Here is a 24,622-nt window from a genome sequence, read left to right as displayed (position 1 = left end):
GCAATAGTGTTGGGGGGACCCAACAAGCTACGACCAACAAATAAAACTGTAAAGTACGTTGTATTTGAAATAAGTTTTGTTTTTTTTTTTTGTTTTTTTTTGTTTGGATTTTCTTCTCTTCATTTTTTCATTCAATCTGCCCCAAAATGTTTTGTGTATTTCTTATGCAGTGTACATCATTGAGTTGGATTTTGGCGTGACAACGGCAACCGACCAGTAGAAATTTGTTATTGTTGTGTGTATTAATGCGTTGAATAAAATGTGATTATTGGACAAATGCCAAATTGATATCCAAAAACATTTTGAATTAAACGTTGCGGACACAGAGCCAATAATCGAATTGACCTCTATTATGACTTTACCGATAGAGAAACGCTTTCGCTAACAAACGCAAAGCAGATCTAAACATTTTTCCTTCGTTTCCTTTATTTGAAGTTTTCTTTTCTTTCTCTTTCTATCTCTTTTTATCTCTTTTCTTTTCAATTCTTTAAAATTACTTGCAGCTTAAAAAATCATTGCGAAATTTATTGAATAGTTTTCATTATTATCATTTTTGCTATTGTTTTCACTCCTCCAGATAAGAATTGCTTATGTGGTTAATGTTCCGTAGATATCACACAAAAGTGAAATGAGGATTTTTTTCTTTCTTTTTTTTTTTCTATCAATTGCCAGTAATTCTCGCAAATTTCTAAACTTTTATGAAAATGAAAGGAAATTTATACTTTTCTAAAAGCTTTTCCCATAACAAATGGAGTTTTTCAACTAAAATTATAACCCAAGCCAAAGGCTACGAGTTTATTAGGAAGAAACGCAAAAAAAATTTACAAAAATATTTCTCTTGTAAATCTTGCATTATGCGGCAGATAACCGTTACTTATACTATACTTTCCCATAACTGTGGACTTCAAATGAATTTATGTATTAAACGTTGTAAGGATTAAAATGTTTCCCACCGAGGATAATTTAATAATATCATGGCTTAAATATGCCTCCGTTCTGGCCGTTGTGGCCATTCTGGCCGGATCATAAGAATTCCGACTTTGTTAGAACGAACCCCGCTTGCTTTATTAATTGCTTATATATTGTACGGGCGCGGTTTGTATAAAGTTGCATCTGTTATCCTTCTTAAAAATCTATCGAAGGCTATAAGGCAATAAGAGTGATCATGGAAAATGCAGAATGCTTTCCTCTATAACCGATCGGTTTTCTATTTGCTGGTAATCAAAACCGAGGTTCCATCTTGAGCAATTAGACGTCTCACTCAATTCGTTTAAAGTCACCCTTTTCTGCCGGACTATTACCCGATGGGGCAATGAACGATGTTATTCGTACGGTGATCGAATCCGACAGGGAAAGGAAGTGCAATGTTCTTCTCCTATAGACCTCTCTTCGAGCTTAGTTAAAGTTTCGAGCCGGTTAAAGATTTCGTCAGCTGACTTGCTTCGATGTGATCCTCTCTTTCTCGCTCTCCTTTCTTTAAAAGGTGAGTTAGATGGTTAGTGCAGTCGCTTTAACAAAATCGAATATTTTATAGCCAGGAAGTCCGTAAGGTTTGGTGGCCTCAAAAACGAGACTTCAAATATTGGAAGGTTTCGGCATTCACAAGGTGTAAGATTTTGTCCACAGTTGCAAATTGGAGGCATAGATTTCTTAAAGATTCATCCACTGGCGTGATAACAATCGCAATGTTGATTGACTGTAGAGGTATGACGAGATTGGAATTAACATGGTCATATTTTCAAACGAGTATGTATTGATGAAATCATCCGATCGACCATTTTAGCTTACAGATGTAATCTTTAAGCGAAACCCACTGGTTAGGTAAATCTAAATCCATTGAATTTCATTAAGCTGAAATTCTCGCAAATCGCGTCACTTCCATAGCACTCACTGTCTTCTCTCATAGCTAATTCTCTGCGCACATATCCTGCAGCTCATAAAGTTTATCAACTCTGTGTGCGCAGGGCTGCTAACGAACACTTCATACCAGCGTTATAACTTACTTATTTGTAGTTCTCCATTGAAGTTCTTCGGTTATTATTGCGATATCATCATCGATTCTTTGCCTAGGAATATATATTTATTCGCTTTAAACGATATCTTAGTGATCTGAAAATTATACAATGAAATAATTATAAAGTAAGAGCAGGATTTTTTTTTTAACCTAGACCTCGTAACCTAAGGAAACCGTTTGAGCATAGTATCGACCACCAAAATTTTAATCGGAACCTGATGTAGTTTATAAATTTTCATTGATTTCCTTAACATTTACTTATTGTCGGCGGTAATCATTTTGATGATTGCTTCATCTTTTAGCAGCGACAGATGTAGTCGCTTTCTTCTTCATCGAAGCTTTTTCACTCTCGCAATTGTTGCCTGCTTTTTTGATGCGGGCTTAAAGCCGCATTCAAACCTAACACAATAAGTAGGAGGATCACTAGTGCTGCCACAAACGCATTGACAAACACTAAACAAACTAAATCATTTTAGTCGTAGTGATGCGTAAACTGATTGCCATGAACTAAACAAACTTTCCCGAATAGTGTAAGTTAAATAACAGGAAGCAATGGGTTTTAGTAAACTTTTCGTTATTTTGCTTGTATGCATACATTTATATATTTATACTATATGTATGTTATATAAAATTCTTTTCATAATTAATTATTATTATTATGTATATATATATGTATATAATGTAAACATTAATATAAGGTATGTCGTAAATTATTCCATTATTTTACACTTTTTCCATACAATTTTTTCCAAGAAAAAATCACAAATTATTTACAAAAATTTCCTTTGAAATATATTTTATGAGATTCCGTATATTTTGGCAAACTACACATGGACGGTTTACCACATTCATATACACGAACTGCACTAAATTTTCAAAAATGCATTGAGATAATAAAATTTTGCGAAAATAAACAAGAATATAATGAGTCCGTCTATACCTACAAGTTATCAAGTGTACGCAATAATTTAGTCGTTTTAGCAAAGCCAAGCGTCACCAGTATTACAGCGCAATACAGCGACTCCGTGCTATTGCTAAGCAATTGAAAACATTATAATGCATTCGAGCTTTGGATAATCGGAGTTCGTTCTCATGAGACATGTTAAACGACAGGACTCGAACGTTGATAGGTGAGGATAAATATAAAAAAAAAAATCAATACTAGCAGATAAATAAAACCGAGTGCAATGGTTGTTTTAAAAATTCAAAATCCTCGATTGACATGGCAACGCAATCTACGATGACGAACAACGAGTCTGCTCCTTACACGAAGGAGAATACCGCAACGAGCACCCCAGACCGAGCATCCACTTCGAAGACGTCCATGTCGTTCGTCGCTGTGTATTGCGAACTATCCTAATTCAACTAGATCACGCTATCTAATGCAAGTGCCACGAAAAAAAGCCGTAACATAAGAAGGTACATGATAACGGGAATTTCGTAGCATGACGAACTAGCCTGTCGAGGAAACATTACAAAAATTAAAGGGAAATGTGTTATAAATCGTGCTGTATGCACCAACTATTGTCTCTGACTAACCACTTTTCCAATCCTCTTTTTTTTCCCATTCTTACGACGCCGTTCCAAAAATACTTCTTTTTGTAGATAGCTTCAAGAGGGCGGCTATTCAGAAGACTTGAAAAAATGGCGGTCGATTGTGAAAGGACAATAAATACGTCGCATGAACTTAAACTTATATCACTTTTTTTAACAAATTTTTAATTTCACTAAAAACCAAAAAAAAGGGGACCTTACTGCATGCCGGTAATAGCACCCAGGTATATGTCTAAAAAAAACCATTCAATTCTTATTTACAAATCATTTATACCAGATATCCAAGTATCGAGTACGAACACTGCATTCTCCGAAAAAAAATTCTCCCAAAATTTACGCAAAGAGTTGTGTGGGTTACTGCATCTCGCGAATTTCATAAAGGATCGTATGGTACGGTAAGGTAAAGGACCGTTGTCTGTAAAATTATGAAAAAAAACCGCTGCTAGTGGAAAAAGCATAGGTTTTCTCCATGAAAAAAGTTATTGTTCTGTCGCGTATACTCAGCCAGCGTGTGTGCGCGTGAAGGCTTCTGATGCAATACCAAATTGATCTTTGCACTAAATAAAAGATGCGATTACTTCGCATCGAAATTCGTTAGTTTCTTAACAAACCAAATGCTCACTGCATTATATTATTCACACTCAAGAAGGGAACAAACTTTAGTGTAATGTTCTCAGAGCCCAAACGCAGACAGCAGACAGCAGACAAGCCATAGTTTCAGCACCCAAGCGTGGGCATGGAATATGCCCTAAAGTGAGCATCACATTAAGTCCTCTCATGTGTGATATAACAACTGCTCATGTCAATTCTCGTTTATTCCTGTTCATCATCATATGAAATTTTAAAGAAGACGCAATCCGCTTAAAGAGAGAGTTTGACTGTCGACCACAAGGGAAATTCCAACATTTAGAATATCGCACAGTTGGGTGAAACAATAGTGACAACACATTAACTGAAACATTCGCATTAAACCAAAAACTTGACCTTTTTTTTATATGTTTGTTCGAAGACGAAATTTGTCGTCACCAGATGAAATATCATATCAAACAATTATCATTTTTTCTGCACATTTGCCTCACACTTCCTTTAACATATAAGACCGGATATATTATGTAATAGAAAGTTAAATAAAACTTGAAATGTTGGTATCGTTCCCTTCAAGCCAGCTGCACATATAGATTTTGTTCGCATATTTAACATTAAATGAAAATATTTACCTCAAATATTGAAAATATTTTTAGGGCAAATTTCCGAAATGAAAACTAAAATGAAATTCGAACGAATATTTGTACAGGTTATTTGTTACATCATCGCATGACTTCGGATCAGATTGGATATGCAATCGGATATTGTTGTTGCTTATGTTATGTGATCTAAATGAATATCTAATAAATTTAAGATGTAAACACAACAAGTAAGAGAATTATATTCGGTCGTACCGAATCTCTTATACCCATCGCCGTTATCTACGGTTAAACGCATAGAAGATAAAAGAATTAAGGGCGAGGCTGATTTTTTTTATTTCCAAAATAAAAGTTTTTGTCTCATAGGTGCTGGCGCGTTGCAGACGTATCGTTGGCAAAAGTTTAAATCACTTCCAAATTGTTCGCAAAATTTGCAGGCGATATTTTCGTTTCCGATGGACAAACGAACAGACGCACACGCTTAGGTGCATTCCAAATTCGAAACTGGTCACGAATGTGAGGTTTTTGAAGCTTTTTTCTTTACCTTACAAAGGTATTAAAAAAAAAGAAAAAATGAAATTTTGATACACTATGATATAGGGTAAGTGTAGTCAATTTTTTCCATTTCTCTATAGATACTAGAACATCGCCCACAGAATATATCTTTAAATTCTTGTACATTTATCTACCGTAGTTTATGAGCAATGATCAAAAGCCCATATTTTATCCTTTTCGAAAAACAAAGGTGTTCTCAGTTTACCTGAATCTCTAGGCGTGTCCTTTGACCGATTTCACCCATTTTCGATAGCAGACAAATTTAAAGTCGATAGCTTCAGTCTATGCACAGACGGACAGAGGGACATGCTTAAATCGGTTTAGAATTTGATACTGATCAAGAATATATTATTAATACTTTGTGGGATCTCTGATGCTTCCTTCTGGGCGTTGCAAACATTTTGGGGCAAAAGACTGTCTGTACGACGTACATCATGTACATTCATGAATATGCGTGTGTATGTGCGTATACATCCATTCGTTTGTATGGATTGCAATTCGCTATGCTTGTCACTTCATCTTGTATAAGGTGCTTTGAAAATGATACGAGTGTCGGACACTTTCGGCATTAACGCAATAGAATAATATTTGATTTGTAATGCTCATCGTCTTTCGTCGCAACGCAGGCCTTTGAAATTTGGTAAATATTTGGGCTAATAGCTAAACCCATCATCACACATAAAAAGCATAAGAAAATATCTTGAATTTCAAAGGATTTTATTTAGAAAAGCAATTTAAAGTTGAAAAATGTTTTGCTCACAAATTTTTCTTTGTATTTGTGCTCATTGTACAAATGCTGCATATATTTATGCATTTGTCGTCCATTAGGGGTTATATGGTTGAATTATCTTCATCACAGCCAAGTTAAAAACTTTGAAGAGATTAAAAATTATATGCTTTCCAAAATGAATGTGAGTTAAAAGTCAATAAAGTCAGGTTTTCTATGGTTATGTGCATTGAGCCTATAATCGGTAAAGTTATATGCAACTAAATATGTGATATAAGAGGTCAAATATAAGGATCGATATGATACAGTGAAAGACATGAATACTCGAACTATAGTAGATTAGTAGATTAGTTAAATACATAATAGATCTTAATAGTTGATAGTGTGCGTATATTTATTATTTACGAATATGGCAAACAAATCTTATATTTACGTTATTAATGCTACAGAACGACATTCCGATTTCTAACGAAAGACCGAACGTCAAATTGATAGTGTAGACGAGAGGAACTGCTCAGATTTTACATACATAAAAACTAATTACGTCTCATATGCAAAGTACTATACCATGTAAGATGATTTCTTAAGAAACGCAGCCTTAATTAAATGTAGTTTGAACAGAAGAATATAAGATGGACAATTGGGCAGCCGGACGAATAAGATTAGATCGGTCAGAGTAGTAAAGCGGGCATCTACCCCGACGGAGTGCTGAAGGTTATTATCTGCTATGTACTCGCAGGCTACACACCCATATAGGAGATATTACCCACTGTAAGATGATTTCGCGCGAAATATTAGCAAAACTGAAGGTAGTTTGAACACAAAAATATAACATTGGCAGATTAACAGATGGACGGACGGATGGACAAGCTTATATCGATTCAGAAAATGGTTCCGAATCGATCGATTTAGTAAAACATCGGTCTACCCCAAGTCCTTCCGGATATTATACACGTCCGCGCGCACCCTTATCTCAGTGGCGGCATATAACAAATGCAAATAGTTTAAGCTCAATTCTCTTTGGAGACTTTAAGCCCTTTCAATCTGCAGCTTAAACTATCCCATCGAGGAAAAATTCCCACATTTTGTGTTTTTTCATCCATTATTATATATATGTGTTAATAAATCTTAAAAGTTATTTTTTAATAAACGCAACGGCTTTAACGTTAACATCCGTAAGAGCGGCAGTAATTAATTTTGGCAGACGCGTACTTGATATTTTTCTTCTTTTTTTTTTTTTCTCTCAAGTTTATGATATTTTCTTTACATATAAGTGGGCTTTTAATAAAAATTAACACAAATTACTGTCGCCAGAAATATTTATATTGCGTCTCATAATTTCTTTTGTTCGTTTAATTGCATTAACTTATCCGGAGGATGAAAGTGAAAATCGCATTAATATACGTTTTCGTACTGTAAAGATGTTTTATAACAAAATTTTTTTTGGGTGTGCAAAATGGAAATACACTAACAATGGCCCAACTGGGTATAACTGGTCGTTTAATACCCTACACCTACCTGAAATGTTAAGGAACTAGGAAATATGGTTTTCCCAACACAGATACCAAATGCCAAGACCTGTAATCTGTTCTAAGTCAAGGTAGTTGTTGCAAATATTTAGATTAGAACGGATATCTATCACGCGTGCAATCTTCTCTACCTTCGCTTGCACTTGCATGCACATAGTATAAAATGAAATCAGTGTCACGCGTTAAGTCAACAACATAAGCGAAGAAGATGCTGGAAGAACAATATTTTGAACTTGTTCAAAACAGGCTAACAGGCTTTCACAATTTATCAGTCTGAAGAGGATACGGAGGCGTATAAACATACTTACGCTTATCGTAGTATTCGAGTTCTTTGATGTGAACGTAGCGCCAGCTACGATAGTAGCTCCTGTGTGTAACCAAAAGTAACTAAAATTAGAAAACTTTTTGCATTGGAAGCGACTCATTGCCCTACGAACATTTCACCTAAAGCGAACCGCATCTTAGAGCTACATTTATATAGACGCATGAGTTTGAGTTTCTTATTTTATCAACACACCGTCAATAGCACAAAGTATTTTATTCAAAATATTATTTATCATTATACTCTGTTCCCGCTCCTCTCGCAGAGCATGAATTCGGTGTTTAAAGACCGGCCAACAAAGTTGGGCTACAGCGCAGCTCAGTCGGCATACACGGCTTGAATACCACCTGCAGTAGATCGTACTCCGATTACATTTGATGTGTTCTCGTGCAATTCCCAGGCTTGACATACATCCAGCCAGGATATGTAGTTTTAGCCCCTTGAACATTACTTTCTCCCTTCAAGTTCAAAAGCTTTCTTTGAAGAGAACAATTTGAAAAAAAAAACATGTATTTGCTCGTAATATCGATCGTGTTCAGCATCGCACCGCACACATCGCATGAATTCCAAATCACACTAAGCCTAGATTGCTAGTGCTCCATGCTTTGTATATTGCAATGCAATGCAATGCAAGGCACAGACAGTTCTATCAGATAGTTAGAGGCGGATGCATAGGCCGATTTAACTGATTGCTGAAGTTCACCTGGCAAGAAAATACTACTTTTCTCTACTGTTCTCTTAGCTAACTTTTCAAAGCCAAGCACACAGATAAACAGACAAACAAACATCGATGAAGCTTATGCATGCTTGCTTGCGTATGCCCATTTGCCGCAAACATCTTATCATATGAAACGTTGTGTCGTTGCTTACCTTCTAAACGAACAAATCCTATGCTTTCTTTATGAACTCGTTTTCATTTTGTATAAAAATATAAATCAAAGACAAATCATACGAACGCCGACTTTGTCATGTGTGTGTTGTCAATCGTTCGCTTGCTGCCGCTTGACTGAATTCTTGCGAGGTGTCGGTGTGTACATAAGAGAGATATAATTGAGTGCTTATCTGATTGACAGATACAACGATTTATCGCTTGTTTCGCTTATTAATTTATTAAGCGCCAAAACTGTCACTTAATTATAACTCAATTAAACGTGTTTACCTCTGTCCCCATAAACACGATGTCGTTGATTGATGTGAATTTAAAAAAAAATAAAAAAAAATAAAAAAAGCGAAAATTTTAAAGTAAAAATGTTTTTATTAAATTTTAGTTTTTTGTTTTGCGTTTAGTTATAAAAAATAAAGTGAGCGTGAATGTGCTCAAATATTTACAAAAATGTTCATCAAAATGAACCGACAAAATATCGTTTATTAAGACTTTCTTCCGTTTCGTCAAAGCAATCTTGGGATTAAACAATGCAAGCAAACTGACTGCATGACTGTTCAACGGCACAACGACGCATTCCATCTAATAATTGTTCAAAATAATGGTTATGGATGCAACTCAGTGACTCGTGCCCCACTAAATCAATCTGCTCCGTCTTCCTACCACTTGGCGAAGAATGGGGCTGCCTATCATTTGAAATTCTATCAACTTGTTCTCTTCCTTTTCTGTAGTGTATTTATTAAAACGAATGTGTCTGCACTGGATGGACACATCATTGCAACGATATACGATATTTTTGTGCGACAGTGTACGGCATGCCAAGTGTGCAAGAATGAAATGCGTACCTGAGATATGGATGATGACATACCTGCCTGGATTTGTTTCTTTTCTCTCACCAACACGTATCGCAAAGCAAACAAATTGATTCTGATAACGAGGATACCGAGTTTAGAGCCAAAAGCAGTCAGTATTCGGCAATAGAATGTTGTTTTCTTTTCAAATGAAATAAAACAACTTCGTTTTCGCATCATACCATTACTAAGGATGAAAACTGGGCTTCTTTTGAGAGTTGCAAACGCAAAGATTCGTGAATAGCTCAAGGCGTCCCCTCCACATCTATCGTGGGCGGTCGTAAGACCGGATCGCCACGACAAGATGCACGATGATCTGTGTTAAGTGAAACCAGATCAGTAAAGCTTGTTAAAGACTGGGAAAACGATTAATGCCGAACGCTGCAAACAACAAGTACGCGATCTCAGTCGTTCGAAGAGAATATCAAGTAAAGCAACTCAAGGTAAATTTTTACACTCATCCATCCCAGTTGCCAGCACTCGATTGAACAGCATTAGCTCATGCGGCTTGCTAACCAAAGTGATATTCTTCCAAATACCACCGTAGGCCACGCACTTGTTGAGCACCGCGACTTGTTGAAAATCGCGACCTAATGGTAAGATTGTTGAAGGCATGACCGCATTCTCTGAGTCAGTGTTCGCGGCTTCAAGTTTTCGTGCGGCAGAGTTTACTTTGGCCGTAGCTAAAGCGAGTACTTAGTCGGTAAGGACGTAATCATTTGACGCCTTATCCTTTAGACTGCGATCATCTCCCTATCTCTTTCTTTCCCCCTTTTACCCTTGCTTGCGACCGTCATCGTGTTGCAAAAAAGAGGAAATTCCTCGCGTGCACGCAATTAATTTGGCAGTTATTAGTGAGAGTTGCTTTACTCAACATTTCGTTCACTGCTAGCCCATAGGAAACTTTAAAAGAAATCGATTCTCATTTATATCATTTTTACTTATGTGTTATAAATTGATTTCCTTTAAAAATTTGGTCGCATGCCTGCAAAGGATTATCGGCAAAGGAGAATGGAAAGAGCGAGTAGAGTTTATGTATAATCAACTTAAAAATGAGAGCACGCGATACGGAAGAAAGATCTCCAGAGGTAGGCAGTTCCAAAACGGGGCACTGAACGATGCAATACCGGACAGTTGAGATAGTGCGTCGCGCCCACGTCATAAAAACATAAAATCCTATGCTGCGAGTAGTTTCGATCATTGTTGCTTCAATACGAAGCAGCAATAGAGAAAACTGGGAAAGAAAGCCGTCTCAACAAGCATACTGCGCAACGGATAGCTACTCCGCAAAATATTAAAAGTCATTAAACTCATGAAATTTCCTCCACCAACGCACAGCAGCGGAACAGTTGTTGTCACTAAAAACTTGCTTCAACACTACGCGTTGCATAATATTGCGTTATATTCATAGCTAAATGTTGTTTTCAATGTTTGTGAGTTTCTAACTTAGATTTTCCATGAGATGTTTTAATTAAGAGTTGTGTGTTTTCTCACATAATTTAATTAGAAGTAATTTATTACACCAAGAGAACTCAAACACACTTATCTTTACCGGTAGATTAAATTGTTTAACGCATGTCTTTTTTTTTGTTTTTTGCCCATGTGCCTACTCCAGTCCAGGTGGGGTAAGCCAGCAAAAAGCTTAAACGTTTTCACAAAATTAAAATTAATTACATGTTCGCTGGTGTTGGAATCAAATTCCATTTATATAAATAAACGAGCACTTAAATCAAGTGTAACGCAAAGTACTTTCAACCAACATTTCTCGACCAAAGTCATCCGGCAGACCCAAAACAAAGTCACATAACAGATTTCGTAAATTTAAATATTTTCATTCGTAACGGAAACGAGAAGTAATACGTGTACGGCATAAAGTTTTCGTTGACCAATTCCTGTTTATGTAGAAAACACGTAAGGGTTCAAAAGTTCAATCCCTATTACCTCAAGTAGAAAGCCCAAAACTTTTTAGTTGTGCACGCTTTAGGCTCTTGGCATGACGTTGATAAATGTGTTCTGTGCGACACCGTCAACTGATCCACAGCTTAGCGAGCGACTTTCTTTTCATATTTCCGATCTCTTGTTGACTCTTACTTTTTAAGCAACTGAAGGTTTTCCGAACTATATTTGACTGCAGCCTGGTTAGGCTGAACAAGGGAAGAGAAGGAAAGAGGAGAAGAAAAATGCAGTTATTCGAAGGCAAGTGAGCATCCAAGAAGGCACAAGTTTCTCGCGTAGATATTTCGTCCTTCTTTAAATCAGGTCCCATGGCCGTACTGGTTATATTTGTAATTCGTACAAATACATATGTGGTTGTGATTCACAAGTGATTGCCAGCCACAAAAACGAAGGGAGAACAGTATCAGATCGGGTGATATGCCAACAGGATCAGGTGCCTATTCGACAAGTTGTAGGCAAAACTATAGCTCCCTAAGTCCAGTAGACTGACATACAATTGCACTAATAGCCTGGAGAACAATTTTCTTCTTTCTTTTTTCTTTTCAAATCTTCAATGAAGTATTAAAAGGTACTGCAAGAAATGTCCTTTTCATGCCTATGTGTGCTGTGCGCTGTGAAAATCGTCGCCCATCCAAAGGCTGACATGTGTGAAATAATGAATTGGTAATGTAGATAGTAAGAGGCCAGACCGTATATATGTTACTTTACACGAAGCTAAGATGTCGCTATGCTGATATCTCGAACACGGTCTTGCAGAAAACATACCTCCATCAAACCCGGAGTCACTAAGCTCTCAAAATTTTACTGCCCTGTGTAATTACGCCTGACATACCTTTGCTAAATCGCTAAATAGTGCTATAAGAACTATATTTAAATCGCATAGTCAATGACATTAGCGCATGCTCGCATGCATTGCCGGTCAGTAAGATTGCTTTGATTGATTGCATAGTTTACGGATCAATTAAAGTTGAATTGCAAGAGCTTTACGGAAGAGAATTACGAAAGCCAAATACCTTACGGACCTCTGCACTTCTCATCGTATAATTGTTGTAAGTTATGGTAAAGTTTCGCGAACGTGTCAAGTATTTAATTTAATTTAAAAATTTAAACAAATTCCATTAAAATGTTTAAGTAACTGCTTCAAAGTATTAAATATAAATAACTTTTGCATTTAAATTTACTTGAAATGTCACAACGTGTTTGGTTAATGCTTCACTGACTTCAAGACATATACATATATATATATATATATATATATATATAGATTGTATATACTTCTCCCTTATAGTGTTTCGTTCTATGGCATTCATACGGATACGCATACGCATACACTTGTACGCATTAGAGTTGTTTTGTAACCGACATTTTTCTCATTTACGTCAAATTGACAAATGGTTTGTGGGCATGATCTACTGGTTTGGGATGTGTTTGTCATATTTATTACCGATGATGAGTTCGAATCATACCTTTTCATTACAAGAAGTTTGTTACCATTCGCATCATGATCTCCCCGAGAACGGATGTAAAAGGATTTAATAGTCGAAAATTAATTTACATTGGCCTCATAGTTATTATTGCTAGTGGTAGCACTAGTAGGTAGCGTTACCTAAGTTAATATTTCTACCAAAACACAAAAGTCGCAAAGAAAATAATTTACTTTAAATTTGAAAAAATAACAAAAAAAAAGTTTTTTTTTTTCTTTTTGCTTTGTTGATTTTGATTGAAAGTTAAAAGTTGTTAGTGAGATTTTTAGTGCTTAGTGTGCAAAGAATATAAGTAACGGAATTCCGTTTTATGCATGAGTAGCTTAGAATGCCATAAATAATAAAGTCTTAGTAATGGTGCAACTTTTGTAACCTGCTCCTGTGTTTCTTTATTATGTATTTCATGAAAGAAACCAAAATAAACTCACAGCTAATAATAGAGCTTTGCTAAGTTTTTCCACTCACTTGCTTGCTTCTAAGGAAAGCAATTGAATGACGAAATATTTATATAAACATTTGCACGTTGACTTGGAAAAGTTTATTGAAAATAATTTCATTTTATAAGCATATCGACGAATGCATAATGGATTTAAAAGCCAATAGTCTCTTACTTAAGTCTACGTTTTTAAATAACTTTACCTTAAAGAAACAGCTAAAAAATATTAAAATTTCAGCAAATTTCTTATTAAACTTTAAATCATTTTATATTTAATCAGATCAGATACACTGGTAGTAGGTGAAAGAAAAAGTTCGTGGCGCTTTTGCCAAAATATACACTTAGAGTCGCGTAATTTTCATTAAACTAAACTTGTCAACTTTATATAAAAAGTAGCAGTTATTCAATTGAACGAAAGTCATCGAGTTTTGAAAATGAGCCACAAATTATGAAGAGTTTAGCTGACATTTTTGATATCATTTTAGTGGAGACAATGACTTTGCAATCTTATGAAAAAAAAAAGGTTAATAATAAAAACGCTTTGAATTTTCCACTCTGGAAATTTCGAGAAGAAAGACACGCCATCCTCTGGTGAACTAGTCCTATTAAGTCTACTTTTATGACGTTTTTTACAATCAATGAAACCACTATATAACTATCAGTTACTTATAACTATTCCGAGAATAACTCAGATATTATTGTTTTCGTTTCTCACACTACCGTGAAGGTTTAACCCCACGATGCCCGATGGCACAAGGAGTGTGAAACACTCGAACTCCCCGAGATTAATAATCGTCGCAACATACGGTGCCAAAGTCGGCGCACACGTTGCCATGGGGAATATTAAGTCTGGTACTTGAGATCAGACGAGATACGTTATGGTCGCATCTCCCCTCTGGTGAGAGCGAGGCACTATCTAAAACCTCTGCCTTTCTGTGGGTAAGGCACCCGGTTGCGATGCAACTCCACACCGAGCAAAAGCTCTTCCCGCGACATAGACCGTACAGATGTCTCTTGGGGTTTAACGTCTGCACCTGGCGTGATGCCTTAATCAGACGGGTTGCCTACAACCATAGGCACTCATTTAAGTCGAATGATCACCCCCCGGGGGGAAAGACAATCCCCTAATAAGGGGGCCTTTCTTACCCCGAGGTGCTCAGACAGCGCACTGGGTATGGCCAAACCACTCTGGTAGGTGGTAAGGCCTATCCTAACCTCGAATTTTTCCAATGGCTATGGAAAGGTGAAAACCACAGCCACCACGATACTCCCCGAAGGGCCGTACCCAAGCAGTCAGGGCTCACAGGGACGATATACCTTCCTAGTTCTGCAACCTGTGAGCGGGCTCCTGACCCCCGTGGAAACAAATATTTAGACTACAAAGCTTTTAGTATAACTTTGCGCTTTGTATTACATAAAGTAAAATACGCCACTCTTGCCTTTAGACTATTACCATACCGTCAAGGTTGGCCAAATCCCGAACTATTTATCTTCAAGATATACAGTTGTCGGGCGTATCAACTGACATGGCCAGATTTTCCATGCTCTCACCAAATACTATATTCGTTGTACTTGTACAAACCAGCTACCATTGAGTCTGGTTAGACTTTCCTCTATAGTAAAAAGCTTATTGAGAGGGTATATAAAACTATACCCCAGTGAACCCCTAAAAACATCTTTCAGAAAAACTCGTCGCCGAGTTATAATAGTTCAAGCCTTAAACTCTTCTTAGCCGGTTAAAACCGTTGCCCGGGGATCACCACATGGAGGTGAGAGTTTCGGCACATCTATGCCGACCCGCAAAACATAGTTTATCCCCCCACATAGACCGTACAATACGTCCAAGGCTTAAAAGTGGCTCAAAGTCAGGGCATGGTAAGATTAGAGTTAATAAAGTGAAGACGAAACTTTAAAAAAATCGCCGGTTGAAGCGACACGAAATCAAGTCATTTTTCAGAAGACTGATAAAGGGCGATGAAAAATGAGCCGGATAGGATAAGAACGTGCGAAGATATCCAGTTTGACTTCACGTAAGTTGGATGGGTTTGGAGGGGAATCTTGCGCGCAATTGATCATTGGACAATGATTAAATCTCGTTTTCCATCACGAGCACAGACCTCTTAAACATTCGGTGGTTTAATGGGAATATTTGATGAATCAAGGGCGCAATCGGCGTTTTTCCTGGCAAGCTACCGTTTGTTCCGCTCTCTGCAGAACTTTTTTGAAGTTATCAAACCGTCTTCAACAAGACCATAAACAATCAAGTGATTAGCAGCGAGCACATACTTGTGCACTTACTTGAGCTCGCTTAATTAATACTAAGCAATAATTCAAGGAAAACTTGCGTGGTGAAGGGTTACAGAATATCTAGCATTTATAATGGGTACAAACTAAATAATCAACTTACTACAACCTTAGTGGGCAAATAATATTGCACTTTATACTTCTTTGCTGTGCTTTTACTTACATGCTTTACAGCTGTCACTGGTAGCAACGCTTCTGTCATATATTAAACAACTTACACATCAGGCTTAGCTGCCAAATTAAATGTTTTCTGATTTTAATGGATGATATCCAACGTTCGCTGCCAAGGCAATAAAATGTGTTTAATTATATACATAACGGTGTATTTACATTCATAGACACAATCTTTATTTCAAAGTCATACTCCATTCTCAGTCTACTGATATGTTGCAACGAATTTACAGCTACGTATGTTGTTCGTTTTTAACCACGCCAACGATGTTAGTAACTCATCTGGTTACAATGCATCATGAGTGCCTGGTCCCAATAAATCTTAACGCTGTCATTGTTCATCGTTTGTCACGACTCGCCAGCTCTATCCAAGAAAGCTAACAATTTTTGTCTTAAACATCCCTTTCTTTTCCGGTACAGAGCTCGTTCTATTCAAAGCTCAAATAAAATAAATTTGTGTACACGTGAACCGGATAAAGCTTAAACACATGTTCACGTAGGGCGTATCATTACAAAAAGAAATCATCGTTTAATTAAGAGTCCCAGAGAGAGCGACGTCATCTCTTCGGAGAAACGGTCATGTTTACATTCGACACCTAACAAGCATATTCGTCCACGTGACTGAATTGCGATGTGCGTGCAGGTATCTTCCCGATATAGGAGCGAATAAGAAAGGCGATGTACCTGAAACGCGAACGGTTAAGACTTTCCCCAAGAAAGAAGATGTTGCAATAAATACATCACGCCCCCCATATCCAAACATTATGATAAGGAAACCCGATCGAGAGGATTTTATTGCCAAATTTCTTCATAGATATCCTCTGCCGAATCGTGTCCTCATCACTGAGTATGTAGCTTGGTCTTGACGGATTCATCGTGTATATGATTACGTGAAACTTACAAATACACATACCCCGCACATATGACGCATAAGAGCCACGAAAACTAGGTATTTTTTTGTTTAGTTCCTTCGCTGAACGAAAGAAGATATGTAAGCAATTAAAGCAAACAAAAATGGAAAACTTGCATTGAAAGCCGATATCAACGGAGAAATAAATTCACTTTACATATATACTTGATAAGAAAATAAATTGAAAACTTTTCCTAATACTTTTAGGAAACTTGATGGGAATTACAATATTGGAGATCTAGGTTACCGCCTATTTTATTACAATGCAATATATCGTATTGCACATACGTCCATTGTACTGCTTGTAAGCAAATTTTTAATTGAATTTAACCAAAAAATATACTAACAACGTAACCAAGATACACGTTCGTGTTCTTGTTATGCTAAAAGCGTCACATAATGATGCAATAATGCAATATGCAATGTACATGTGTGTAGCAGTGATAACTGCCTCTCAAACTCATTACGAATAATATCATAAAACATTTTCACATCGTGTACTCAGTATTTGAGGTTTACAATGTGCGAACAAAGCAGAGCATGATAACCAATAAGCAAACCGAAGCAGGAAAAACAATATCTGAGACGATGTCGGACGAGGTCGATTCTGACTACGTTAATGAACATTATGCCATTGCTTTGACATATCCTACATTGGCGAACGTATCGCTAAAACATGTAGTAACAACAACAGCAAAAAATATTTCCCAGTTACATATAAATGGAAAAAGTGAGGCTGTTAAAGGCGAGGTAATAGTGCAGCAAACAAATGCAGAGACGAATGTATTGATGGCATCAACACCCATAACAGCGACTATGTTTTTTGAGGATCATTTGCTGCCAGCTGTATTTGTAAATTCCAACAGCTTGCAAAACACAGCTAACAATAGCAGCAACAATGACCAGAATAACAACAACAGCACCGAAAGTAACAATAACGTGCGAAATAGCAGCTCGATGGGAATGAACGCAACCGATGACGTTAATAATTTAAATTCGTTTTACTTCTATGAGGTGAGTGGCAACAACGTTAAAAATTGAAAAAGACGAGAAATTTAATTTCATTCAATTGCTTTTAACCTTTAAAAACATAAATAATTAATGCATGCATTACTCAGCACAGGATTATAAGACAACGGGAGCATTATTATTTCTCTACAATAGACAATCTTTCAAAAAAAAAAAAACATTTTTCGTATTTAAAATACATTTAACTCAAATGAATTTTTGCGATTTCATTAAAACTTAAAATCCTCCTTAAACTCAATAAACCGGAAAGAGTTCATTTACTTATATCTATGTTTATGGGCGAATACAAATGCTTCTAAAAGCATTCTCTCAAGCATTCTTCATCCCAAGAATGACTATGCTTCGCGGGAACAGTTCCAATCTTGTCATATTTTAAAACTGACTTTCACTATAACTTCCCCGAATATCATTATTCCATCGCTTTTTCTTCCATCCAAAACAAATAAAATTACATTCGGTCGAGAACGAATTTTTTACACCCATCATCGTGGACCTAGAAAAAATGAAAAGAACTAAATTTTCATATACAGCAAAAGTTCTTTATTCGCGGGATATATGTGCCGCGAATACAGAAACCGTGAATAAGGAATGGTTATTGGATACCTATTGGAATCCTTTTACTATTTTGTATGTACTTATTAGATCCGCGAATAAAGAAATTTATAGCCGCGATTATAGGCATTTTTTTAATTTTTTTCTTGATCCGCGAACAGTGAAAACACGAATGAACGAAGCGCGAATAAGTAGCTTTTACTGTACTATAATATTGGATGAAAGTAATTGATTTTTTCTATTTTTTTAAGCAAAAATAGGGAAAAGAAAGGTGTTCACAATTGTGTAGGTGTGTTCATCGAAAACTTTGTAAGGAACATGGTCAGAAAGACGAAGCGAAAGACGAAGAAGATAAGGAGTATGTCCGTAGCCTAATGGGTTTGTGTCCAATCGGCAAGTTATCACTTTAGTTACAAAGCTCCCACTACAGCTCCGGCCAAGTGCGGCCAGACCGCACTGAGATTAAAAGCTGACTTCACAATCGCGGCTCTGGTCTACTCGGCTTCGCGGCAGCCAAATTTCTTCCTACTAATTATTAGTTCATTATTACATGCATTCCAAGAACTTACATACGACTGACTATATGAAAAGATATATATATATATATAAATATATTGACAAGGCATATAGTAAATCATCATGAAATTTCTTTGTCCAAATAAAACGCTCAGATTAATATGGTATTCATTTATTGTTTGATTTGGGAAGCAAGAGCTAACTGGAGCTCGATTGCCGATGTAAGATTGGATATAATGTGATTCTCAGTACATCGATTGTCGAACTCTTACGTAATTAAGGCTGAAGTTAACATGTTTTGGTCAATCGTCTAAAATGCATGTCCACCGATACAAACATCATCAATAGGTGTACTTATCAATGATAGCTAATAATATATATAAACACGTTAGTATACTATCATAAACATGCGTGCATTTGTGCGAGTGAGATGAGACCTTATATCCAAAATGTTGTAAGAACCTGCTTTGGCTTCTGTTATTGCCTGACGCACAAAAGCAATAGAACTCGCAAGTTCATAGGCATAGGCAATAGTGCTTTGGATTTATGCTACACGTCCATGCAATGGGACATAGAAACGGCGTATATACAAGCATTCAAGGAGATACGCGCATGCATACTCCCAGCCATGTATTCACATATAATTGGAATTGTTCGTTTGTATATGAAAAAAAACTTTCCTTACAGTTGTTTAAAAATTATTAAGTATTTCATAAGTTCTTTTAATTATATCTCAAATTAATGTAAAATTTTTCTTAATGCATTTTAACGTTCATTCTCATGGTGAACTGTAACTATTTCTGCGTCCATGGCTGTATATCGTATATATGATATACATGCATGTGATGTACTAGATAGTTCTAGTGGTCGCCTTGAATTAGGCCTTCGCCGTCACTTCATTACACACCAGCTTCACTGCTTAAACATTCCCAACCTGAACTTGAACTTTAAATCCCTAAAGACATTCCTTAAGCACTTGAAGTTTACAAAGCAATCGGCGTCTGTCACTACCATGCAATATGTGTTTAATTTTGATTTATTTATAATATTTTGGCAGACATTTATTTTTCATTCGCATATGTTGTGTTAAAGTCGGCGTTCGCCTTCTTCAGTTTCTAACCTATTAAATATTGTTTAACATTTGAATAATATTTGTACTCATTAACCTCATTTTAGTAAATGCTGTCATATTTTATATTTGCGTTTGCGTGCATAGCATATAAATTACGTTAATATCTTGTTTATCTTAAGATATCCTCGCTGCCATAAGGATTTATATACATATTTGTGTATGCATGCATTAAGCGTAAGGCGAAGAGTTTTAAAAGCGCTAGAAAATATTGTTTGTTAAACTTAAGAGATTTATTACAGACAATGCACCGAAAGCAATGAAATATGTCCTCTGGGTTAAGGAAAGCAATTTTTCCCATCCATTCTTTGTTCACATTGTCTCCTCCGCCTGCCTATTAACTTCTTGACATTGAATAATATTTTTTTTATTTTTTTTTTTTATATTTTTCCCTGGCAAATAGGCAAAGAAGCTTTATGTTTTGTCTTAACTAAAAACGGCCGTAGCATAGATGGGAAACTAGAAAGATTTACCGAAGTATTTTGTTCAAAAGGATAAAAACTCAATAAATTTAAAATGAGGATAAACAATGATTTAGGACTTAACTCATTTACTTTTCAGCTCAATAGCTTGTAAAACGTTTACCAACGTCTAAGCAAAAGCCAAAAGGAATGGAAAACATTTATATATTAAATTTTAGTTGTTAATTTGATTAGCACCCATAAGCATTAAGCATAAGTTGACTTCTACGAAATATGCTAATAAACGACTTTATTTGCTTCACAACAACAATTCATACGAAATTAGTTCTATTTAAGGCGCAATTTTATAATAGATTTCACTTCAATTGTTAAGCCAATGGCTGTTTAGGCGTAGACCGATAGAAGGACAATATTAAGCGGAAGCGGTGAACCTTTTACTCTATTGGCCTTTACTTAAACGAAAGCGTTCTTATATCTTTCTGACCGATTGGCTTTAGTGTAATCCATTACGGCTTTTACGAAAAATAGAAGGTTTTTATTATGTATCAACCTCCGTCAATATGACACATAACATATTTGGAGTCGCTGATGTGCAAATAGCATCTGTCAAGCGGCAATATATAACTCAGTATGCAGCACGAAATATTGAATGAGTGAAAAACAAAAAAACAATTGTCCATATATACTCTACCCCATTTGCATTAAGGATACACTCGAGAATCGAATTGGATCGATTGAATTCGATTTCGGAATCATTTTTTGAATCTATTCTATGCTGTCAGTTCTTCTGTCCCGGTGGCTATTTGTTATCTGGTCACACGGAGAGAGGGAGGGAATAGTGAGGGCGAGAGAGGGAGAGAGGTGGAAATAGGAAGAGATTGAATTTAAAAATTCTTCTTTTTATTTTTAAGGTCAGTGATTTCCATGTAAAGCTCCAACGATCTCTTAGAGACGCCCTATTACGAAAAGACATAGAGAGAAAGAGGAAGAGAGAAGAGGGAAAAATCGAAGGACAAATAGAGAAGGATTGAGATGGGAAGAAAAACACCATTTTGTTTGCAATATCAGTGATTTCAACGTAAGGCTGCAACTACCTTTTGGAGACGTCTTATAAAACCAGGGCAGAAAGTGAATGAAGAAAAATAGGGAGAAAAAGCCATAGGCAGTGAGAAAGAGCCAGGAAAGCAATGAATAAAGAAAATAGTGTAAGAGATAGAGAGCGGGGTGGGGGAAGAGGAGTCAAAGGAAAGTAGAGAGACGTAAAAAGTTATAAAGGGAGTCAAGAGGAAATTCTTTCACGTTCTCGACTTGTGTAGAAATCCTTGCTAAGTAGTAGAAAAGACCGTTCATAAACTTCGGAATATTTTTTTACGAACCTCTCAACTAACGAAAAAGATTTTGACAAGAGTTTCTTTAAAATTTAGCTAAATATTCAACAAATTTATGAAAGGTAGCTAATGCACGCATCCATTTAGTCAGTCAAATATGTCAACCCTATGGCTATGGTTATGCAACTGGTATTGATAATGGTATTCGCATATTAAAGATTGCATTCAGGGATGAGTGTTTTACGTCATCACATAGTAAATGCGTACACTTTTTCCTTACGGCAAAGTTTAGTTTTAGGAAGTTTTTATGAACATATATTTGAACTTGAATTGATATCCATTTTATGGATTACAAGCGCTTGGTGCGACACATTGCCTATCCGAATTTCTCAGAATTCTTTGCTTACATCCACAACCTAAAATACAGTCCGTCCTGCAAGAATCTACGTTAGGCTTATGACATTCCGGTTGGCAGGCGCTGCCGCACTCGTCGTATTCTTCATTTGCATCACAAATCAATTCAAGTCAAGGCTTAAGTATATTTTTTACAACTTTCATGAACTCGCTCATGAGCTTCGATGACCGGATTCGACAAGTACATAATACACGATAACCCGAATAAAAAGACTTTTAACGATTTATGAGACACTGTTTGTCTTTATTCAGTTAAGTGATCAGAAAATGTGGCTTTCCCTGCAATAATCGGAGAAGAGCTTACGAATATTATATAAAATTCTGATATTTTTATTGATTCGCTTTTTGATTTTAGAAAGAATTCATTCGTTCCCATGGAATTTTAATTTCAAGTTGTTTCCTCTTTGCAGACCGAACAATTTGCTGTGCTATGGATATTATTTGCGGTAATTGTTTTGGGAAACTCTGCCGTGTTATTCGTGATGTTCATGAATAAAAATCGAAAATCACGCATGAATTATTTCATCAAGCAATTGGCTTTAGCTGGTAAGTGAAAAATTGAAATTAAGCGATAAACAGTCAATTAACGAATGAATATTTAAAATATTACCCTTTGGTATAAATTTATGCAAAAATGTTTTATCAAATTGTGTAATTGTGAGAGAATGTGTGGGCAAAGACAATGTCCACAATTTCCATTTTATAATGCGAATAGCGAACGAACGAACGAACAAGCGAACGAACCGGAACTCTAGAAATTCTTCTTCTAATGTTCTTCCGTCTCGTCATAGATCTGTGTGTGGGCCTATTAAATGTGTTAACCGACATTATATGGCGGATAACGATATCGTGGCGGGCGGGTAATATTGCCTGTAAAGTGATACGTTTCTCGCAAGCTTGTGTAACATATTCATCTACCTATGTACTGGTGAGCATGAGCATTGACCGATATGACGCCATAACACATCCTATGAATTTCTCAAAGTCATGTAAGTTGCACTTTTTTGAACGACATTTACATACATGCTATTGGTAACGTAAAGCGCAAAGTTAAAGAACAATTTCTTTTTTTAATTTTCTTCTTCAAGGGAAACGAGCACGTCGATTAGTCGCTGGAGCGTGGTTTGTAGCGGCATTATTTTCGCTACCCATTTTGCTGCTCTACGAAGAGAAATTAATACAGGGACGGACGCAATGTTGGATAGAATTTGCAACACCATTGGCCTGGCAGGTGTACATGAGTTTAGTTTCGGCCACGTTGTTTGCATTTCCCGCCCTCATAATATCGATCTGTTACGCGGTAATAGTGAAAACTATCTGGGCCAAAGGATCGGTATTCGCAAGCGCTGCTGGCCGCACTGGCACCGGATTTACGGATGCCAATAACCGACGCGCCAGTTCACGTGGCATTATACCAAAAGCGAAAGTCAAAACGGTTAAAATGACTTTCGTCATAGTCATTGTATTCATATTATGCTGGTCGCCGTATATCGTGTTCGATTTGCTGCAAGTGTTCGGACATATCCCACCAACGCAAACGAATATAGCCATAGCTACGTTTATACAAAGTTTGGCGCCACTCAATTCGGCCGCCAATCCCTTAATCTATTGCATTTTCTCTTCCGCGGTGTTTAGAACATTTAGGTAATTTATGAGAAGCTTTTAACAAAATTTCAATTATCGAAATCGAGAATTGTAGTAAATAATGTCTTTCTTTGCAACTTTAGCCGCTTTCCGCCTTTTAAATGGTTTACGTGTTGTTGTAAGACATATCGTGATAATTCAACGCAAAATCGTTGCAACACAGTTGGCCGGCGCCTGCACAATAGCTGCGATTCGATGCGTACGCTAACCACTTCATTGACGGTTAGTCGCCGCTCCAACAAGGGCAACACTCAACTAATGATATTCGAAAGACCTAAATCGCATTCGCTAGACCATGCCAACGCCATGTCGGCGGTATGATAGCTAAAGAACTTTCATTTGTGCGGTATTGTTTAAGCATGAACGAAAAATGAAATGCATTTAACTTAACATGCACTTAAATACATGTACGGGGGGGAGAGGAAAATAGTAAAGTAAATCATTTAAAATTTTTAATAAACCTCATTATAATCTAGTCATTGTTTTTTGGAAAATACATTTAAAATGATTTTTATTGTTACCTATTAAGGCTTGCTAAGCTTGAAACATTATTTAGTTTGGACAATAAATAGTTAAGCACAAGTTTCATTCTTCATCGTGTAACAGCTAAGGAATTACAAAATAAACCAAAAATTGAACAAAACTAAAATAAGTTAATATTAAAAAAATATATATATTAAATGCAATAAATCTATAAAAAAAAAAAAA

The 24,622-nt window shown here is 36.4% G+C and overlaps 1 protein-coding gene across 3 annotated transcripts in view; it reads left to right on the top strand.

The window, feature by feature from the left end:
* The window catches only part of LOC119639262 (cardioacceleratory peptide receptor), a 57,291-nt gene extending 32,780 nt beyond the window's left edge, over nt 1–24,511 (top strand). Inside the window, exons 1-6 of one of the 3 annotated variants that reach the window (XM_038036551.1) lie at nt 2,832–3,144; nt 17,088–17,894; nt 22,681–22,816; nt 23,062–23,259; nt 23,359–23,914; nt 23,998–24,511. In XM_038036551.1, the coding sequence (XP_037892479.1) occupies nt 17,421–17,894; nt 22,681–22,816; nt 23,062–23,259; nt 23,359–23,914; nt 23,998–24,235 (1,602 nt within the window). In that variant the 5' untranslated portion in view covers nt 2,832–3,144; nt 17,088–17,420 and the 3' untranslated portion in view covers nt 24,236–24,511. Of the gene's footprint in view, nt 1–2,831; nt 3,145–16,390; nt 17,895–22,680; nt 22,817–23,061; nt 23,260–23,358; nt 23,915–23,997 lie in introns of those variants that run through there. The other 2 variants (XM_038036549.1, XM_038036550.1) reach the window with 2 other exon arrangements.
* The last annotated feature ends 111 nt before the right edge of the window (nt 24,512–24,622 follow it).

This window comes from Glossina fuscipes, unplaced genomic scaffold (assembly GCF_014805625.2).
Source record: "Glossina fuscipes isolate IAEA_lab_2018 unplaced genomic scaffold, Yale_Gfus_2 112, whole genome shotgun sequence".
Lineage (NCBI taxonomy): Eukaryota > Metazoa > Arthropoda > Insecta > Diptera > Glossinidae > Glossina > Glossina fuscipes.
This window is presented reverse-complemented; position numbering and strand designations above follow the sequence as displayed.